This window comes from Oncorhynchus clarkii, chromosome 13 (genome assembly GCF_045791955.1).
Source record: "Oncorhynchus clarkii lewisi isolate Uvic-CL-2024 chromosome 13, UVic_Ocla_1.0, whole genome shotgun sequence".
Taxonomy (NCBI): Eukaryota; Metazoa; Chordata; class Actinopteri; order Salmoniformes; family Salmonidae; genus Oncorhynchus; species Oncorhynchus clarkii.
Window position 1 is genome coordinate 55198878 of NC_092159.1, and position 22154 is coordinate 55221031.

At 44.4% G+C, this 22154-nt stretch overlaps 1 protein-coding gene across 2 annotated transcripts in view; it reads left to right on the forward strand.

The window, feature by feature from the left end:
* The window catches only part of LOC139365115 (septin-9-like), a 131193-nt gene that overhangs the window by 22896 nt on the left and 86143 nt on the right, over nucleotides 1-22154 (forward strand). For both annotated transcript variants that reach the window (XM_071102508.1, XM_071102507.1), the window contains exon 2: nucleotides 11227-11964. In XM_071102508.1, coding sequence (XP_070958609.1) covers nucleotides 11227-11964 — 738 coding nt within the window. The remainder of the gene's footprint in view (nucleotides 1-11226; nucleotides 11965-22154) is intronic.

Below are 22154 nucleotides of genomic sequence, written 5' to 3' on the forward strand. Positions count from 1 at the left end.
GGAATTAAACGGTTGTGCTCTATGATGATTCACGTTAATGGGATGGCCAATCATGTCCAGTAAAAACACATTGAAAACGTATTGTTAATGTGGTTTTGATTGATTGCTCAATCTTTTCAACTGCTTCCCAAGGCATTTCATCTGGCATTTTGAACCTGACCTGCACAATACATTATAATGCAAGCCCACTCAAATAACTGGTTTCTCAACTTAACTATTACATTTTGTGCCAATCTGTCATTGTTCTGCACAGTAGCTTCCCTGACCCCACTCTATTAGAGAACCCCATTGGAGGACAGCACAGGAAGTGTCCCCTGCCAGGAGCTGAAAGGTCAACCAGCCGTCTCCGTCCTTATCTGCCCTATCAGTTCACCTCTCACGACTAACACAGGTGTCCTGCCTCTGCCGCCATGCTGTGTGTGTTGTAGCTGGAGGCTACTGGAACCTACTGCTGGGGTCACTCCCAGGCAGCGAGAACATAGCGGACCTTTGTATGTTTTCAGCTACCGCTCTTTGTTATTCTCCCTGTAGAACATGTGGAGTGTAACTTATACTCTGCCCACATACACACACAGACACACACACAGGCACCAATGCACGTAGACACACACACACACACACACACACACACACACACACACACACACACACACACACACACACACACACACACACACACACACACACACACACACACACACACACACACACACACACACACACACAGAGAGAACACAGAACACACACGCCCACCCAGCCAAGCCAAGGCCCCTTGAGTTATCACCAGCCTTCATCATACGACAAAGCAATGAAAGACTTCCCTTTTCTTTTAGCTAACATGAACTTTTCCTGCTCGAGTTGGAGAGTGTGTTTGACGACTGTAATGGACACCTTTTGGAGAGGGATGTTAAGTAGCCTTGATGAGGTGAGTTTGGCCGGTAACATTTTCTATGAGGGCTATCACAACGCATTAGAAAAGCACTTATAAGGCATTATATGTGTGTGTGCATTGAGAAGGAATAGGCACAACTCTCACTCATGCTTATACAATATTTTGGGTTGTACCTCATCTCACGCTGGTTGAGGCCCTTCTTTTCCTCTCTGTTATGTGTATGTGTCTCATAAAAAGAGTTGGCCTTATTTCACTGGATCCTGTGTGAATTCAACAGGTATCAGGATCAGTACTGATCTGGGCTGAGAGTAGGAGTTCTCACACGCACCGACCTGTCCACTTTGTTGAGGGTCAAGGGTCACACACCATTGTCTTCTCTGACACTCTCAGCTGTAAAAAGGGCACAATTGGCCAATCACAGATCAGAATCTACATGTCGTGGAACATCTACTGATCATTCACACCCCCTGAATTTGCCTCAATATTTCTGATAAACTGTGAGGAGCACATTGGTCATGAGGACTTTAACTGTTCTCTTCTGTTCCTTCTGGCTGACAATCAGCTGATCACGTGGTGGGTGCCTTTATCAAATCAAATCAAATGTTATTTGTCACATGTACCGAATACAACAGGTTACAGACCTTACAGTGAAATGCTTACTGACAAGCCCTTAACCAACAACGCTTTAAGAAGTTTTAAGGAAAAAAAGTGTTAAGGAAAAAATAGCTGTTCAGGAGTCTTATGGCTTGGAGGTAGAAGCTGTTTAGAAGCCTCTCGAAACTAGACTTGGTGCTCCGGTACCACTTGCCGTGCGGTAGCAGAGAGAACAGTCCATGACTAGGGTGGCTGGAGTCTTTGACAATTTTTAGGACCTTCCTCTGACACCGCCTGGTATAGAGGTCCTGGATGTCAGGAAGCTTGGTCCCAGTGATGTACTGGGCCGTACGCACTACCCTCTGTAGTGTCTTGCGGTCGGAGGCCGAGCAGTTGCCATACCAGGCAGTGATGCAACCAGTCAGGATTCTCTCGATGATGCAGCTGGATCTGAGGACCCATGCCAAATATTTTTAAATATTTTCCTGAGGCGGAATAGGTTTTGTTGTGCCCTCTTCACGACTGTCTTAGTGTGTTTGGGCAACAAGTTATTATTTCATATTTTGGTACTTTTTTACCCCTTTTTCGTGATATCCAATTGGTAGTTACAGTCTTGTCCCATCGCTGCAACTCCCGTACGGACTCAGGAGAGGCGAAGTTCGAGAGCCATGCATCCTCCAAAGAAGCACTGCTTCTTGACACACTGCTTATTTAACCTGGAAGCCAATGTGTCGGAGGAAACACTGTACAGCTGGCGACCGAAGTCAGTGTGCATGCACCCCGGCCGCCACAGCAGTCACTAGAGCATGATGGGACAAGGACATCCCAGCTGGCCAAATCCTCCCCTAACCCGGATGATGCTGGGCCAATTGTGCGCCGCCTCATGGATCTCCCGGTCGTGGCCGGCTCCGACACAGCCCAGGATCAAACCGAGATTAGTAGTGACGCCTCAAACACTGCAGTGCCTTAGATCGCTGTGCCACTCGGGAGGCCCTGGAAAACAAGTTTTAAGACAGGCTAAGAGAGAAGAGTGGGGAGAGGATAAGAGAGAGAGAAAGAGTGAGAGAGAGAGAGAGAGAGAAGAGTGGGGAGAGGATAAGAGAGAGAGAGAGAGACAGAGAGAGAGAGAGAGAGAGAGAGAGAGAGAGAGAGAAGAGAGAGAGAGAGAGAGAGAGAGAGAGAGAGAGAGAGAGAGAGAGAGAGAGAGAGAGAGAGAGAGAGAGAGAGAGAGAGAGAGAGAGATTGACAAACAAAACCAAACATAGGCAAAGTCTTCTCATACCAATTAGGATCTGGCTAAAAATACTTGAATCAGTTATAGAACACATTGCCCTTTATGGTTGTGAGGTCTGGGGTCCGCTCACCAACCAAGGATTCACAAAATGGGACAAACACCAAATTGAGACTTTGCATGCAGAATTCTGCAAAAATATCCTCAGTGTACAACGTAAAACACCAAATAACACATTGGAAATAATTTACAAAAAACAGAGCAAACTGGAATGCTATTTGGCCTTGAACAGAGAATACACAGTGGCAGAATACCTGACCACTGTGACTGACCCACACTTAAGGAAAGCTTTGTCTGTGTACATACTTAGTGAGCATAGCCTTGCTATTGAGAAAGGCCGCCATAGGCAGACCTGGCTCTCAAGAGAAGACAGGCTATGTGCACACTGCCCACAAAATGAGGTGGAAACTGAGCTGCACATCCTAACCTCCTGCCAAATGTACGACCATATTAGAGACACATATTTCCCTCAGATTACACAGACCCACCAAGAATTCGAAAACCAATCTAATTTTGATAAACTCCCATATCTATTGGGTAAAATACCACCGTGTGCCATCACAGCAGCAAAATGTGTGACCCGTTGCCACAAGAAAAGGGCGACCAGTGAAGAACAAACACCAATGTAAATACAACCTATATTTATGTTTATTTATCTTCCCTTTTGTACTTGAACTATTTGCACATAATATTATTTTTGAACTTTTGTGAGTGTAATGTTCATTTGTATTTTTTATTTCACTTTTGTTTATTATCTTCTTCACTTTCTTTGGCAATGTTAACATATGTTTCCCATGGCAATAAAGCCCTTAAATAAAATGGAAATTGAATTGAGAGAGGTGGAAATGGGGAGGTGGGAGAGAGAGAGAGGTGGAGGTGGAGGTAGAGAGAGGTAGAGGAAGATAAGGAGGTGAATAAAATAAAGAACAGAGTTGACATTTGGTCCTCATTATAATTATCTAGCTGTTGCTAGGAGGCTTGTGATCACTGTTATCTCATTGATACTGTACAGCTCCTGATAAAGACTCTTTGAGGCTTCACACGCCTTTGTCCTTGTGCTGGGAAACATACAGACAAGCTGAAATTAAGGCACCATACACACACTGGCATGCAAACACATTAACACATACTATACACAGTCTCTCTCTCTCTCTCTCTCTCTTTCTCTCTCTCTCTCTCTCTCTCACACACACACACACACACACACACACACACACACACACACACACACACACACACACACACATACACACACACCCAGTTCACCTCCTGCAGTATTGTGTGAGTATAACACATTAGTGATTTAGGGGCCAGTGTCTGAGATGTGCGTCAGAGCCTCAGTGAGCCAGGCTCCAACCCCTCAGTGTTTACCTTACTACACAGGGGGAAGGGGCCACATGCACACACGCACGCACGCACGCACACACACACAGAGCTGAGAGTGCCTGTGTCTCCTGTCTGTCTCCTCCAGACAGCTGGTGCCTCTCTTACCACAGATCCAACACACACTCACACACACACAGCTCCCTTCTCTTTTGTCCTCCCCTAACATCACTACACCCAGACTGGTCATTACATCAATCACAATATCTGTTGGTTGGTTCCTCAACACTGTGAAGACTGTCGCAACAAATGTAGACACTGGTATGGTGCTGGAGATAATGAATATGAGGTTAAAAAGTGGTTAAGTGTCCCTTTAAATGGCACTTTTGTGTTATGGAAGCTACTATATTCTTTGAGCTGAGATGATTCCTCTTTTTGCTGTTAAGTGGACTGAAAGATGCTACACAAGACTAACCATAGAAATAGGAATTAGAATGCTAATAATTTAATAGGATCTCTATGGGACTAACTACTGTAACTATTCATCCTTGCTTCAAGTAATTCCTGTTATTTCTGCTGTGTGAGAATGACTTCATCAGGGATGTTGTTTTAGGCTCTTCCTTATTTCCTGTTGAATCACTGTATCTAAACGCCTTTATATGTCTCGGCATTATAGGCATTATATCAGCCATATCTACAGGTAGTGAATTTCATGGCCCATTTTGTTCATGACATTTTGTCTCAAAAGTGTTCTTTGTGACATCACTGGTCTAGATCTGTGTTTGTCTAGATCTGTTATGCAGGATCAGCCGAAGCATCAGGTGGTTAGTCAGCTGTGGTAGCAGATCTGGTATATGTCTGTTTGTAGCATGGGCCACATGGCTTAGTCCTTATCTCTATCCAGATGCATGACTCTCCTTATCACGGGGCGGCAGGTAGCCTAGCGGGTTAGGAGTGGTTTGAATTCCCAAGCCAGCAAGGTGGAGAAATCTGCTGTTCTACCCTTGTGCAAGGCAGTTAACCCCCAACAACTGCGTCGATGACGTGGCTGTAGATTAAGGCAGCCCCCTGCACCACTGATGGATTAAATGCAGAAGACACATTTCAGTTGAATGGGTTCAGTTGTGCAACTGACTAGGTATCCCTTTACCACTAGCATGGCTGTCAGTGAACTGTAATACACTGTAGGCACATCAGGACAGCCTCTGTCTCTCCTCAAAGCTGGTCAGAATTGTATGGATCAGCTGAGACCATTGGGTTTGTATTCATGAAGCGTCTCAGAATAGGAGTGCTGGTCTAGGATCAGTTACCCCCCATACATTAATTGTATTGTAATGTAAAAGGATGAACTTATTCTAGATCAGCGTTTCTACTCTAAGACACTTTATGAATATAGGCTGGAAGCTGTTATTCATGTGGTGCACCGGGTTAGTTATCTCCACTCCTCCGGATTCCAGGTGTACTACTATGTGATTGAACATCTTATTGGCTTCCCAAACTGGTATGGGGGATTCTTTCCAGGAACTCACTTTCAAAAGACCAGTTCTTTAATGTTAGTGCAGATGGCGGAAAACAGATGGAGAGACTGAGGCCATTTTATACTATTGAGATACAGCCTTAACAACACAGCACTCTCTATCACACTCATCATCAGGCCACTATCTTGGGTTGAGTTCATTAATCACCAAACGGTAGAAAACCTATTGAAACATTGAGGGACTACCTAGACTTGTCCAATATGAAGCGCTCATATTTGTTCCCCATGGCAAAAAAAATATTCTAACGCTGTGCCCCAATGAACAAATACTAACTAGCATTGATTTTGCTGATAGCTTGAGGAGAGTTTTACTTACAGTGATTGTGATGTGGTTGTCTTGGCTGAATTAATGCACTGGAGAAGAGCGTCTGCTGAATGACCAAAATGTCAAATGTAAATGTAAACACGGTTCTGCTGACAGTGGGCCAGATCCCTCTTCCTGTCTCAGGGAGGAAACCTAATCCCTGGTTGTAACAGTTGGACATCAGTCACCTGGCCTCACCTCGCTGGCATGCCCAGGGCAGACCACTATTAGCCAGGGAGCGCTGGGATAAAGCCAGCCATTGTCCGGGACCATGGGTCCAAAGTACCTAGAGGGCCCGGAGTGCTGACAGACCTGGAATGCCAATCTGTCGATAACCGTCAACCAAGCTGAGATTTCCTGTATCTGTACAGCAGATTCGAGAGAGTTTAGAGGAGCATTAGGCCAGTGAGACTCAGCCTTGTTTAAGCAGTCACAGAAATATCCATAATGCATCCTGAAAAATGTTACTCCTGATTTTGATCTCTTTCCTCAGTGAAACTAAACTATTTCTGAACTGTTGCCAAGATCAGCTATTGCACCCAGAATTCTGTGTCAAACACCTCAATAGCACAGCATTTGTCATGTATCTACTCACACATCTTTAAATCTTGAGGTAGCCCTGCCTAAACTGCAGCCAGCATGGCTTTTATTCAGTAATACGACACAAAAACCTGATGAAAAGAACCAAGTGTGTGAAAATAGTGTGCTCCATAAGGGGGTCTATTACCCCCATGCTGCTCCCTGGCTCGGGGCCTTCTGAGCGGGGAAGATGCTGGCGCTGGCTGGGTTGTTTATTTGGGAGCTCCAGGGCCCTAGTCTGGAAGAGCAGAGGTTAGCTAGGTGTCGCAACCTCCAAACTGACACGGAACCAATGGAACCCCATACGTTACGCAGGGTTGGGGAGTAAGTCATTACATGTAATCCGTTACATGTAAGGGATTACAAAAACGGTAACTGTAATCCATTACGTTACCAGCAAAAATATTGTAATCAGATTACAGATACTTTTGAAAAACTAGATGATTACTTTGAGGATTACTTTTAAATTCAGAAAGAAAATCTTTGACACTTTGACACACTCTGTTTTCACAATGATATTCAAATCAGCATTGAAAAAAGGCGCAAATTTAAGTTTGTTCCACCTGAGCGAGTCTGACCACAAGTCAGAGACCACTATGATGACACACCAAATGTGTTTGATGCATCGCGGGAAAAGAGCAGAAATAGGCTTTTGTAGGCTACAGTTCAAGATATCTCTTCCAATGATGTGACTGTTGTCGGCATCCAAAGATTATCCAACTTGAATAAACGCTTGGAGGTAAGGATGACAGCAGCGGTTTAGTCTACGGTGATACGGATATCACTTATTATTATTGATCAATGCATGCCATTCCACAAGCGCAGCATTTATTATTCAACTCGAATCAATGAGCCCAATCAGTCCTTCATTACAACAAAATCATAAACAACAGAGCTGGCTAATATGTCCTTAGTGTTGGGGTTATGCTCAGGTAAAACAATGTGGCTAATCTAAACTGATAGACTTTGGTTTTTAATGTAAGGATATCATTTAATCATATTATTATCATATGTAGTAGAAAGCGATGGGTTAGAAGAAGCCTACATAACCAACCCATAAAGTAACATTTTACATCCATATATGGCCAGCTATGTAAACGTTAACATTGATTTATCCTGAAATAGATGTCGTTCAATTGGTAACGTACATGTTTGTCTTCTTCTAATGCATTTTAAGGCGAAAGTAATCTGAAAGTAATCTAAAAGTAATGTAATCAGATTACATGACTGATTTTCGGTAATCCAAAAGTTACGTTACTGATTCCACTTTTGGACAGGTAACTAGTAACTGTAATGGATTACATTTAGAAAGTAACCTACCTAACCCTGACTGTAAGGCTGTAAGGCCAACTTAGAAACCCAACAGAAACATAACAACAACAACAACTGGAAACAATAAGCCCCAGGTCCCAAATCTTTTTACCTGGGACTCATTGCACTACTAGCCTGGTTCCAGATCTGCCAGTCCTCTGTCAACTCCCCTGTCTACCTTGGTTAGTTAAGGCATCCTGGTGATTTGCAGAACTCAATGTTTGCTAATGGAATAATACATTGAATTTGACATGGCTGACACTTAAATAGCATAAGAATGCTGTAACTATAGCTAGCTTTCAAGGATAACTTTATGAAGATTATAGCAAGAAACTGTCTGGGCAAAAGCCCTGTGTGTGTCTGTGTGTGTGTGTCTGTGTGCTTCTGTGTGCGTGCGTGTGTCTGTGTGCATCTGTGTGCGTGCGTGTGTCTGTGTGCGTCTGTGTGCATGCGTGCGTGTATGCGTGTGTGTGTGTGTGTGTGTGTGTGTCTGTGTGCATCTGTGTGTGCAAATGGGGGTGGTTGGGTGTGTGATGATGCTTCATTTATTTGAAGCTTGAAGATATTTCACTAGAAAATAAAAATGCTGAAGAGTGTGTATGATACTATTTCTAGTGAACTGGGCTAGACTAATATTTGTCCTTCTATTGTAGAAACTTCATTACTAAAGAGATTACTAAAGAAATTACTAAAGATATATTAGCTTGGGTTTTACTATAAATGTAAGTGGGTCACGTGATCAACAAATGACGCACGTCACAGAAATAGATGGTATATATAAAGGTAACACCCATAGATGGTATATATAATGGCCACACCCATAGAGGTATATATAAAGGTAACACCCATAGATGGTATAAATAAAGGTAACACCCATAGATGGTATACAGTGCCTTGCGAAAGTATTCGGCCCCCTTGAACTTTGCGACCGTTTGCCACATTTCAGGCTTCAAACATAAAGATATAAAACTGTATTTTTTTGTGAAGAATCAACAACAAGTGGGACACAATCATGAAGTGGAACGACATTTATTGGATATTTCTAACTTTTTTAACAAATCAAAAACTGAAAAATTGGGCGTGCAAAATTATTCAGCCCCCTTAAGTTAATACTTTGTAGCGCCACCTTTTGCTGCGATTACAGCTGTAAGTCGCTTGGGGTATGTCTCTATCAGTTTTGCACATCGAGAGACTGAAATTTTTTCCCATTCCTCCTTGCAAAACAGCTCGAGCTCAGTGAGGTTGGATGGAGAGCATTTGTGAACAGCAGTTTTCAGTTCTTTCCACAGATTCTCGATTGGATTCAGGTCTGGACTTTGACTTGGCCATTCTAACACCTGGATATGTTTATTTTTGAACCATTCCATTGTAGATTTTGCTTTATGTTTTGGATCATTGTCTTGTTGGAAGACAAATCTCCGTCCCAGTCTCAGGTCTTTTGCAGACTCCATCAGGTTTTCTTCCAGAATGGTCCTGTATTTGGCTCCATCCATCTTCCCATCAATTTTAACCATCTTCCCTGTCCCTGCTGAAGAAAAGCAGGCCCAAACCATGATGCTGCCTCCACCATATTTGACAGTGGGGATGGTGTGTTCAGCTGTGTTGCTTTTACGCCAAACATAACGTTTTGCATTGTTGCCAAAAAGTTCAATTTTGGTTTCATCTGACCAGAGCACCTTCTTCCACATGTTTGGTGTGTCTCCCAGGTGGCTTGTGGCAAACTTTAAACAACACTTTTTATGGATATCTTTAAGAAATGGCTTTCTTGCCACTCTTCCATAAAGGCCAGATTTGTGCAATATACGACTGATTGTTGTCCTATGGACAGAGTCTCCCACCTCAGCTGTAGATCTCTGCAGTTCATCCAGAGTGATCATGGGCCTCTTGGCTGCATCTCTGATCAGTCTTCTCCTTGTATGAGCTGAAAGTTTAGAGGGACGGCCAGGTCTTGGTAGATTTGCAGTGGTCTGATACTCCTTCCATTTCAATATTATCGCTTGCACAGTGCTCCTTGGGATGTTTAAAGCTTGGGAAATCTTTTTGTATCCAAATCCGGATTTAAACTTCTTCACAACAGTATCTCGGACCTGCCTGGTGTGTTCCTTGTTCTTCATGATGCTCTCTGCGCTTTTAACGGACCTCTGAGACTATCACAGTGCAGGTGCATTTATACGGAGACTTGATTACACACAGGTGGATTGTATTTATCATCATTAGTCATTTAGGTCAACATTGGATCATTCAGAGATCCTCACTGAACTTCTGGAGAGAGTTTGCTGCACTGAAAGTAAAGGGGCTGAATAATTTTGCACGCCCAATTTTTCCGTTGTTGATTTGTTAAAAAAGTTTGAAATATCCAATAAATGTCGTTCCACTTCATGATTGTTTCCCACTTGTTGTTGATTCTTCACAAAAAAAATACAGTTTTATATCTTTATGTTTGAAGCCTGAAATGTGGCAAAAGGTTGCAAAGTTCAAGGGGGCCGAATACTTTCGCAAGGCACTGTATATATAAAGGTAACACCCATAGAGGTATATATAAAGGTAACACCATTTGCCAACCTGTTGCTGCTTATCTATGTTATTTGTTGATAGAACCGCGTTTTTATTCAATGGGCAGAATTGAACAGAATTTGAGTATTTTTTTATAGGATACATGCTAATTCGTCACAATTTATGGGCAGGGCGAGCGCAGGGGTGTATTCATTACGCCGATTCTGTTGTAAAATGTTTTGTAGTATTTAACAACAGAAACCAAAAGTTTTGCAACGAAAACTAGAGTTTCTATTGGACAAATTCAGTTAGGTCCCACCATGTTTCGTTCCGTTTGCTTCCATTTGGTTCTTAACTTGTAAACGGTTTCCGTCGTAAGAGATAATGAATACACCACAATAGCGCGCGCTTTGGTTGTGTTTGATCAGTTTGTGCGCATCGGTTTGTTGTGAGTCATTCATGTTTTCATTGAGGGAATGCGAAATAACTACATCGAAATGATGAAAAAATATGTGAAGCGTATTAAATCAGGTAATGAACGGATTTTCCCTGTTAATATTTTAGTTACATCGGGATTCCGTAGGGTTTTTGTTTTTTGTGACATAGTTTTCAACTTGATTTTTGAATGGTGTTCCCCAAACACGTTAGAAATCAAATTGTAGGCCTACAATCTTCTCCAAGAGATTATTCCAAATCTGAAACGCTTTCCCCTCTTGTATTTTGGTAGCCTAGTTAGGCTATAGCAGTAGGCTACTCAGCTAAATTATGAAATTGTGATATATACTGATGCATATATTGATGTTTATTAATCCATTCATTATATTACTTAATTAATGTACAAGGCAACACAATTCGTCTGTGTTGATCTGTTGACTGACCACAACATGTCTTCTCTTTTCCAGCACTAAAGAGGTCGTTTGAGGTGGAGGAGTCTGACATCTCCATCAACCCCTCCCCTCTGTCCCGTAGGACCAACCTCCGCTCCTCCACCTCCAGCCAGCGAAGTTTCCACGAAGCCCGCAACTCTGACAACCCCTCCAGAACCTCGCCTTCTGACTCCAACCCTTGCTCCCCCAAAACCAGCCTGAGACGCATGGAGCTGTCCGGGGGAGTGGTAGGAGGCCGTGCCCTGGATACAGCCTCCACCCGCCGGACCGAGATCTCTATTGAGGTGTCATCCAAGCAGATTGACAGCTCGCCCAGCCCGGGTATCGCCCGCTTCGGCCTGAAGAGGCCTGAGGCCCAGAGCCTTGGTTCTCGAGCCGGAGCCGTCTCAGAGAGCTCCACCAGCTCCAGCTCGGCACACAGACGGGCAGAGATCTCCCTCTCTCGGCCCCACGAGCCCCCCGGGGCACCCAGGAGGGGGGACTCCCAGCCTCCCTCAGCCACCCGGATCCCTGACCCCCCTCAGAGGAGGACCGACCCCACCATGGTCAGCCCTGTGGAGGGCTTTACTTCCAGGAGACCCGAGATGCCTGTCTTCCGACAGCCAGAGATGGCAGCACCACCTCCGGTCAGGGTGGTGGAGAACAACAGCCACCCCCCAGTGCCCAGTGGCCCCCTGCCCAGCCTGGTGGAGCCCAGGAGCGAGAGGACACAGCCTCCGGTCAGCGAGATGCCCGTCGTCAGACCTATAGAGAGTAAGTCAATCTAATTCTATGTCTGACATATGCATTAGTCTCTAATGCTTGTTCATTTCACCTCTGTGCACTCTCTCTGTCTGTGGACAGTATTTCACAACTGCTCTCTGCTGAGAGAGAATGTAGAGAAAGTTGTTTTTTAAAGTTCAGGGGTTGATCCTTTGCTTTGATCAGAATCATTTGTGTTGTAGAATGTCAGTTGCATTTGTTTTCAGTGTTCGCACCATTTCAAGACAGTTTAGACACACAAGCTGTCTTATTTGACATGTGAATAGTCACCTTTCACTCAGACAAAGTGCAGCCTAACCCTGCAAGGCAACAGTGACAGTACCAGTACAGATGGTTTCTCATGAGCTCTTGCTGCTGTGCTGTCTGGATGTCTGACTGGGAATATAGGTCAGAGTAATGATGAGGATCCCAGCTGAGGCCCAGCAGTAAGAATGGGGCCAGTCAGTCAGCCAGCTAGCCAGCCAGCCAGCCATCCAGCCATCCAGTCAGCCATCCAGCCAGCCAGCCAGCCAGTCAGCCAGCCAGCCAGCCAGTCAGCCAGCCAGCCAGCCAAGTTGAGTGTACTCTAACCATTACGTCAGGATCTTATGAAGGACTTAATGGAAGCAGACAGAGGTTGACATAGCAGTGAATTGTGAAACTGAACTATGTATGATGTGGTACTCCCTTGGTTTTCATTTCAGATATTCCTGGAAGTGATGTTTTTACAGGGTCGACTCCGGTGTTAAGAATGCAGTAAAGTAGTGGTTGTGTTTCATAGTTGCTGGTCCATCCTTCAGCTGTGTCCTGTGTAAACATACAGTAAAGTAGTGGTTGTGTTTCATAGTTGCTGGTCCATCCTTCAGCTGTGTCCTGTGTAAACATACAGTAAAGTAGTGGTTGTGTTTCATAGTTGCTGGTCTATACTTCAGCTGTGTCCTGTGTAAACATACAGTAAAGTAGTGGTTGTGTTTCATAGTTGCTGGTCCATCCTTCAGCTGTGTCCTGTGTAAACATACAGTAAAGTAGTGGTTGTGTTTCATAGTTGCTGGTCTATACTTCAGCTGTGTCCTGTGTAAACATACAGTAAAGTAGTGGTTGTGTTTCATAGTTGCTGGTCCATCCTTCAGCTGTAAACATACAGTAAAGTAGTGGTTGTGTTTCATAGTTGCTGGTCTATACTTCAGCTGTGTCCTGTGTAAACATACAGTAAAGTAGTGGTTGTGTTTTATAGTTGCTGGTCTATCCTTCAGCTGTGTCCTGTGTAAACATACAGTAAAGTAGTGGTTGTGTTTCATAGTTGCTGGTCCATCCTTCAGCTGTAAACATACAGTAAAGTAGTGGTTGTGTTTTATAGTTGCTGGTCCATCCTTCAGCTGTGTCCTGTGTAAACATGCAGTAAAGTAGTGGTTGTGTTTCATAGTTGCTGGTCCATCCTTCAGCTGTGTCCTGTGTAAACATGCAGTAAAGTAGTGGTTGTGTTTCATAGTTGCTGGTCTATACTTCAGCTCTGTCCTGTGTAAACATACAGTAAAGTAGTGGTTGTGTTTCATAGTTGCTGGTCCATCCTTCAGCTGTGTCCTGTGTAAACATGCAGTAAAGTAGTGGTTGTGTTTTATAGTTGCTGGTCCATCCTTCAGCTGTGTCCTGTGTAAACATACAGTAAAGTAGTGGTTGTGTTTCATAGTTGCTGGTCCATCCTTCAGCTGTGTCCTGTGTAAACATACAGTAAAGTAGTGGTTGTGTTTCATAGTTGCTGGTCCATCCTTCAGCTGTGTCCTGTGTAAACATACAGTAAAGTAGTGGTTGTGTTTTATAGTTGCTGGTCCATCCTTCAGCTGTGTCCTGTGTAAACATACAGTAAAGTTCTTCCATAAAGATGGATCATTCAAAACCAGAGTGATAGATAGCCTTCCTTTCCTCCGTCTAACCTGACCTAGCCTTGAGCTTTTGGGGGTTTGAACTAGAGATGAGTGATATGGCCAAAATATTTTTGACAGTATTTGAAGCTATTTGAGGTTTTTGAATAATACAAGTTGTAAATATGCTTCATGAGTAATTCATGACACTAGGGTGACAACACATACATGTGATTTCAATGGCTTTCTCCATTTATACTCCAAACAAAAATACTTTTTAGCATTTTCATCCATTTCTGCACTTTTGACTATAATTTCCCCACTGTGACTCTAGTAGCAGATAGAGTAAACTATAAAAACACACATTATACACATAGGAGTTGTGTATCATGTTTAACAAACCAAACATACTGTTATAGAAAGTCAAGACACTCAAACCGGTCCGTGCATCATTCCCGGTGTGTATAGTAAAATACAGTATACCACCCAGCCCTAAATTGACTGAATGAATAGGATAATGCTACATTGAAAGATACATTTATAACATGAATGTAAACCACTGCTTTTTTAAATGACTCTTTCACGGTAGACTTTGAGATTTTGGCAATGAGATCCTTAATCTACTTCCCCAGAGTCAGGTGAATGCTGGATAACATTTTTATGTCTCTGTGTAAGTTGATGGAAGTTGCTAACTGGCACTAGCGCAATGACTGGAAGTCTATGGGTATCTGCATTTTCTTGCAAACCTACCTCTAACTTATTTTATATTGGACACAGAGGCATAAAAATGGTATCCACAAATTCATCTGACTCTGGGGAACTAGATACAATATACTAGATACAACCCCGAAGTATCCCTTTAAACTACTACTACTAGTTTGATGGTTGTTAATTGTCCCATTAACAATCACCCATATTAGCCAAGTGATTTTATTTCAAACTTCACATTTCTCTAGCAAGGCCCTACGTTGTAGGTTATTTATCGTAATGAACGATATTAGTGAAATACCCACGAGAAGTGGTTGGTGTTAATCATTGTTGGTTTATCGTCCCAGCTGTAGTTGGAACTTTAAAGCACAGTGACTAATGGTGGAACTATGCTGTGGTGTGAAGGGTTGGTGTGCGTCCCAAATGGCACCCTAATTCCCTATGAAGTGCACTAGTTTTGACGAGCCCTGTGGGCCCAGCTCAAAAGTAGTGCACAAATGACCATAGTAGGGTGTCACTTGTGACGCAGCCATGGTTAGCAAAGCCTTGAGATAAAAGAAGTTCATTCTGTGGTGCTTTTTCCTAAGTCATGTGTCATAATTGTATATTTTTCTGGAAAAGTACCTGTCATCCTACGGTGGCTAGGAGCTGTCAGTAAGAACTATGACTCATGATTCAGGCATGCCAAACCTTCAGCCCATCTGTTTTAAAGATGAAAAGTGCAATGAAGTGAATGTTATTTCGGCTTCCGATGTGCCTTTTCTCAAACCACCAGAAAACCACCAGAAAAGCCTCAAAGGATGGGACCGTTTCAACTTGAAGGGTCAGGGAGGTATGAGTGAGGTCATGAGTGTATGAATACAGATGATGCAATGTTGACATTGTGGGGGCTTGAAGGCTTCCTATATGTAGGCCTACCTCTCTCATTAAAGGTCTAAGTAGCCTTGACTTTTTCCTGTCTCCTCGTGGGAGAGGTCTTAGAGAGGTCTTAGTTTATTGTGGGGGAAGTTTAAAGGGCCACTTCACCACTTTTTAATCTCATTCGTTATCTCCAGCATATACTGTACCAGTGTGTTGTGGTAATGAATATGAGGTTCAAAAGTGTTGAAGTGCCCCTTTAAGTGTGATGTCAGACTTGGCGTTGACCTGATGACCTCATTCTGAAGTATAATTTGTTATAATGAACAGACCCAGGTGATGCCATAGTAACTCCATCCACTATGAACCCTTACTGTACTGATGATGAAAATAAAGTTACAAAAACAGAATTCAGAATATTAGATACATTTGGTGGTGTTATTGTGAGGCCCCTGTGAGGCAGTGTAGTGGTGTTATTGTGAGGCAGTGTGGTGGTGTTATTGTGAGGCCCCTATGAGGCAGTATGGTGGCGTTATTGTGAAGCTCCTGTGAGGCAGTATGGTGGCGTTATTGTGAAGCTCCTGTGAGGCAGTATGGTGGTGGTATTGTGAAGCTCCTGTGAGGCAGTATGGTGGTGTTATTGTGAAGCCCCTGTGAGGCAGTATGGTGGTGTTATTGTGAAGCCTCTGTGAGGCAGTATGGTGGTGTTATTGTGAAGCTCCTGTGAGGCAGTATGGTGGTGTTATTGTGAAGCCTCTGTGAGGCAGTATGGTGGTGTTATTGTGAGGCAGTATGGTGGTGTTATTGTGAGGCCCCTATGAGGCAGTATGGTGGCGTTATTGTGAAGCTCCTGTGAGGCAGTATGGTGGCGTTATTGTGAAGCCTCTGTGAGGCAGTATGGTGGTGTTATTGTGAAGCTCCTGTGAGGCAGTATGGTGGTGTTATTGTGAAGCCTCTGTGAGGCAGTATGGTGGTGTTATTGTGAGGCAGTATGGTGGTGTTATTGTGAGGCCCCTATGAGGCAGTATGGTGGTGTTATTGTGAAGCTCCTGTGAGGCAGTATGGTGGTGTTATTGTGAAGCTCCTGTGAGGCAGTATGGTGGTGTTATTGTGAAGCCCCTGTGAGGCAGTATGGTGGTGTTATTGTGAAGCCTCTGTGAGGCAGTATGGTGGTGTTATTGTGAGGCAGTATGGTTGTGTTATTGTGAAGCTCCTGTGAGGCAGTATGGTGGTGTTATTGTGAAGCCCCTGTGAGGCAGTATGGTGGTGTTATTGTGAAGCCCCTGTGAGGCAGTATGGTGGTGTTATTGTGAGGCAGTATGGTGGTGTTATTGTGAAGCCCCTGTGAGGCAGTATGGTGGTGTTATTGTGAAGCCCCTGTGAGGCAGTATAGTGGTGTTATTGTGAGGGCCCTATGAGGCAGTGTGGTGGTGTTATTGTGAGGCAGTATGGTGGTGTTATTGTGAAGCTCCTGTGAGGCAGTGTGGTGGTGTTATTGTGAGGGCCCTATGAGGCAGTGTGGTGGTGTTATTGTGAGGCAGTATGGTGGTGTTATTGTGACGCTCCTGTGAGGCAGTATGGTGGTGTTATTGTGAAGCTCCTGTGAGGCAGTATGGTGGTGTTATTGTGAAGCCCCTGTGAGGCAGTATGGTGGTGTTATTGTGAAGCCTCTGTGAGGCAGTATGGTGGTGTTATTGTGAAGCCCCTGTGAGGCAGTATGGTGGTGTTATTGTGAGGCAGTATGGTGGTGTTATTGTGAAGCTCCTGTGAGGCAGTATGGTGGTGTTATTGTGAAGCCCCTGTGAGGCAGTATGGTGGTGTTATTGTGAAGCCTCTGTGAGGCAGTATGGTGGTGTTATTGTGAAGCCCCTGTGAGGCAGTATGGTGGTGTTATTGTGAGGCAGTATGGTGGTGTTATTGTGAAGCTCCTGTGAGGCAGTATGGTAGTGTTATTGTGTTGCCCCTGTGAGGCAGTATGGTGGTGTTATTGTGAAGCCTCTGTGAGGCAGTATGGTGGTGTTATTGTGAAGCCCCTGTGAGGCAGTATGGTGGTGTTATTGTGAAGCCCCTGTGAGGCATTATGGTGGTGTTATTGTGAAGCTCCTGTGAGGCAGTATGGTGGTGTTATTGTGAAGCCCCTGTGAGGCAGTATGGTGGTGTTATTGTGAGGCAGTATGGTGGTGTTATTGTGAAGCTCCTGTGAGGCAGTATGGTGGTGTTATTGTGTTGCCCCTGTGAGGCAGTATGGTGGTGTTATTGTGAAGCCTCTGTGAGGCAGTATGGTGGTGTTATTGTGAAGCCCCTGTGAGGCAGTATGGTGGTGTTATTGTGAGGGCCCTATGAGGCAGTGTGGTGGTGTTATTGTGAGGCAGTATGGTGGTGTTATTGTGAAGCTCCTGTGAGGCAGTGTGGTGGTGTTATTGTGAGGGCCCTATGAGGCAGTGTGGTGGTGTTATTGTGAGGCAGTATGGTGGTGTTATTGTGAAGCTCCTGTGAGGCAGTATGGTGGTGTTATTGTGAAGCTCCTGTGAGGCAGTATGGTGGTGTTATTGTGAAGCCCCTGTGAGGCAGTATGGTGGTGTTATTGTGAAGCCTCTGTGAGGCAGTATGGTGGTGTTATTGTGAAGCCCCTGTGAGGCAGTATGGTGGTGTTATTGTGAGGCAGTATGGTGGTGTTATTGTGAAGCTCCTGTGAGGCAGTATGGTGGTGTTATTGTGAAGCCCCTGTGAGGCAGTATGGTGGTGTTATTGTGAAGCCTCTGTGAGGCAGTATGGTGGTGTTATTGTGAAGCCCCTGTGAGGCAGTATGGTGGTGTTATTGTGAGGCAGTATGGTGGTGTTATTGTGAAGCTCCTGTGAGGCAGTATGGTGGTGTTATTGTGAAGCTCCTGTGAGGCAGTGTGGTGGTGTTATTGTTAGGGCCCTATGAGGCAGTGTGGTGGTGTTATTGTGAGGCAGTATGTTGGTGTTATTGTGAAGCTCCTGTGAGGCAGTATGGTGGTGTTATTGTGAAGCTCCTGTGAGGCAGTATGGTGGTGTTATTGTGAAGCCCCTGTGAGGCAGTATGGTGGTGTTATTGTGAAGCCCCTGTGAGGCAGTATGGTGGTGTTATTGTGAAGCTCCTGTGAGGCAGTATGGTGGTGTTATTGTGAAGCCCCTGTGAGGCAGTATGGTGGTGTTATTGTGAAGCCCCTGCGAGGCAGTATGGTGGTGTTATTGTGAAGCCCCTGTGAGGCAGTATGGTGGTGTTATTGTTAGGGCCCTATGAGGCAGTGTGGTGGTGTTATTGTGAGGCAGTATTGTGGTGTTATTGTGAAGCCTCTGTGAGGCAGTATGGTGGTGTTATTGTGAGGCAGTATTGTGGTGTTATTGTGAAGCCCCTGTGAGGCAGTATGGTGGTGTTATTGTGAAGCCCCTGTGAGGCAGTATGGTGGTGTTATTGTAAGGCAGTATGGTGGTGTTATTGTGAAGCCCCTGTGAGGCAGTATGGTGGTGTTATTGTGAAGCCCCTGTGAGGCAGTATGGTGGTGTTATTGTGAAGCTCCTGTGAGGCAGTATGGTGGTGTTATTGTGAGTGGAGCTCCTATAAGGTGGTTGTGTTCATGCTGTCTGTGTAGTCTGGTCCGAGGGAGACGCAGGCAACTGGTAGGTGTGACATTCCAAATCTGGAGTCCATAAACGTGCAGCATAAAAATAGAAACCCTTCAATTTCCAGCTTTTTCTGCTGCTGTTGCTTCTTTGTTGACTGCTCCTTATTGGCTGTTTCATCACTGTTACAAACAGCCTCTCCGATGGCTGAAATAACTCTCTGCCAATCTACCATGGCCTCCTAGGGCTGTAATATATAGGTACACTTGATTTAGCTCACCAGGTAGGCAGGGTTTGCACCTAGGGACCAATGAATGGCACCAAACAGGGAAAGTCCTGCATTTTGTGTTGGTTCTGTTTATGAGTATTCATCATGGTTATCGTACTGAATATCACAGCACCAAAAGTCTTTGCTTGAGTTTAGATCAGTATCAGATGTTTTTCCTCTAATCACCAGAAGGGAAGAACATCCTGAGAAAGGTGGTCTGAGGACTAGTGGTGTGTGGGTGGTGAAGTAAGATGGAACCAGTCCAGGAATCAACCTTTGACCTGCATCATTGACTAATGTTTTCCTCTGGGGGTATTATGAGGAGAGGAGAGAACGCAGACATGGCTGGTAATGAAAGAAAGAGAGATTTAGTTTATTATCTATTTCACTTGCTTTGGCAATGTTAACACGTTTCCCATGCCAATAAAGCCCCATGAACTGAGAGAGAGAATCCCAAAGATTGTTTTGATAGGAAAAGGGTTAAGTTCCTCCTGTAGTGAGCGAGAGAGAAACCCCCTTTAGATGTGGGCGAAATGGATCCCTGGTTTCCTGTAACTGTTATTAGGGAGAGGGAATAAACTGGAAACTCACCTTTGACCCCTATATAGTCAGCTTGGAGTAAACACATACAGTCGTGGCCAAAAGTTTTGAGAATGACAATAATATTAATTTTCACCAAGTCTGCTGCCTCCGTTGGTATGATGGCAATTTGCATATACTCCAGAATGTTATGAAGAGTGATGAGATTAATTGAAATTAATTGCAAAGTCCCACTTTGCCATGCAAATGAACTGAATCCCCAAAAAACATTTCCACTGCATTTCAACCCTGCCACAAAAGGACCAGCTGACATCATGTCAGTGATTCTTTCGTTAACACAGGTGTGAGTGTTGACGAGGACAAGGCTGGAGATCACTCTGTCATGCTGATTGAGTTTGAATAACAGACTTGAAGCTTCAAAAGAAGGGTGGTGCTTGGTTCTTCCTCTGTCATCCACGGTTACCTGCAAGGAAACACGTGCCGTCATCATTGCTTTGCACAAAAAGGCTTTAACAGACAAGGATATTGCTGCCAGTAAGATTGCACCTAAATCAACCATTTATCGGATCATCAAGAACTTCAAGGAGAGCGGTTCAATTGTTGTGAAGAAGGCTTCAGGTCGCCCAAGAAAGTCCAGCAAGCGCCAGGACCGTCTCCTAAAGTTGATTCAGCTGCGGGATCGGGGCACCACCAGTACAGAGCTTGCTCAGGAATGGCAGCAGGCAGGTGTGAGTGCATCTGCACACATAGTGAGGCTAAGACTTTTGAAGGATGGCCTGATGTCAAGAAGGGCAGCAAAGAAGCCACTTCTCTCCAGGAAAAACATCAGGGACAGACTGATATTCTGCAAAAGGTACAGGGATTGGACTGCTGAGGACTGGGGTAAAGTCATTTTCTCTGATGAATCCCCTTTCCGATTGTTTGGGGCATCCGTAAAAAAGCTTGTCCGGAGAAAACAAGGTGAACGCTACCATCAGTCCTGTGTCATGCCAACAGTAAAGCATCCTGAGACCATTCATGTGTGGGGTTGCTTCTCAGCCAAGGGTGTGGGCTCATTCACAATTTTGCCTAAGAACACAGCCATGAATAAAGAATGGTACAACTTCTCCCAACCATCCAGGAACAGTTTGGTGATGAACAATGCCTTTTCCAGCAAGATGGAGCACCTTGCTATAAGGAAAAAGTGATAACTCGGGGGAACAAAACATCGATATGTTGGGTCCATGGCCAGGAAACTCCCGAGACCTGAATCTCATTGAGAAATCCTGGTCAATCCTCAAGAGGCGGGTGGACAAACAAAACCCCACAAATTCTGACAAACTCCAAGCATTGATTATGCAAGAATGGGCTGCCATCAGTCAGGATGTGGCATAGAAGTTAATTGACAGCATGCCAGGGCGGATTGCAGAGGTCTTGAAAAAGAAGAGTCAACACTGCAAATATTGATTCTTTACATCATCTTCATGTAATTGTCAGTAAAAGCCTTTGACACTTATGAAATGCTTGTAATTATACTTCAGTGTTCCATCGTAACATCTGACAAAAATAGGCAGCAGGCTTTGTGGAAATGTATATTTGTGTCATTCGCAACTTTTGGCCACGACTGTACTGTTAAAGGGGGTCGCTGTGGTTGACTACGTGTTGAAGTGGATAGCTGCTGTGGTTGACTACATGTTGAAGTAGATAGCTGCTGTGGTTGACTACATGTTGAAGTAGATAGCTGCTGTGGTTGACTACATGTTGAAGTAGATAGCTGCTGTGGTTGACTACATGTTGAAGTGGATAGCTGCTGTGGTTGACTACGTGTTGAAGTGGATAGCTGCTGTGGTTGACTACGTGTTGAAGTGGATAGCTGCTGTGGTTGACTACATGTTGAAGTGGATAGCTGCTGTGGTTGACTACGTGTTGAAGTGGATAGCTGCTGTGGTTGACTACGTGTTGAAGTAGATAGCTGCTGTGGTTGACTACGTGTTGAAGTAGATGGCTGCTGTGGTTGACTACATGTTGAAGTGGATAGCTGCTGTGGTTGACTACGTGTTGAAGTGGATAGCTGCTGTGGTTGACTACGTGTAGAAGTGGATAGCTGCTGTGGTTGATTACGTGTTGAAGTAGATAGCTGCTGTGGTTGACTACGTGTTGAAGTAGATAGCTGCTGTGGTTGACTACGTGTTGAAGTAGTTAGCTGCTGTGGTTGACTACATGTTGAAGTAGATAGCTGCTGTGGTTGACTACGTGTTGTAGTGGATAGCTGCTGTGGTTGACTACGTGTTGAAGTAGATAGCTGCTGTGGTTGACTACGTGTTGAAGTAGATAGCTGCTGTGGTTGACTACGTGTTGAAGTAGATAGCTGCTGTGGTTGACTACGTGTTGAAGTGGATAGC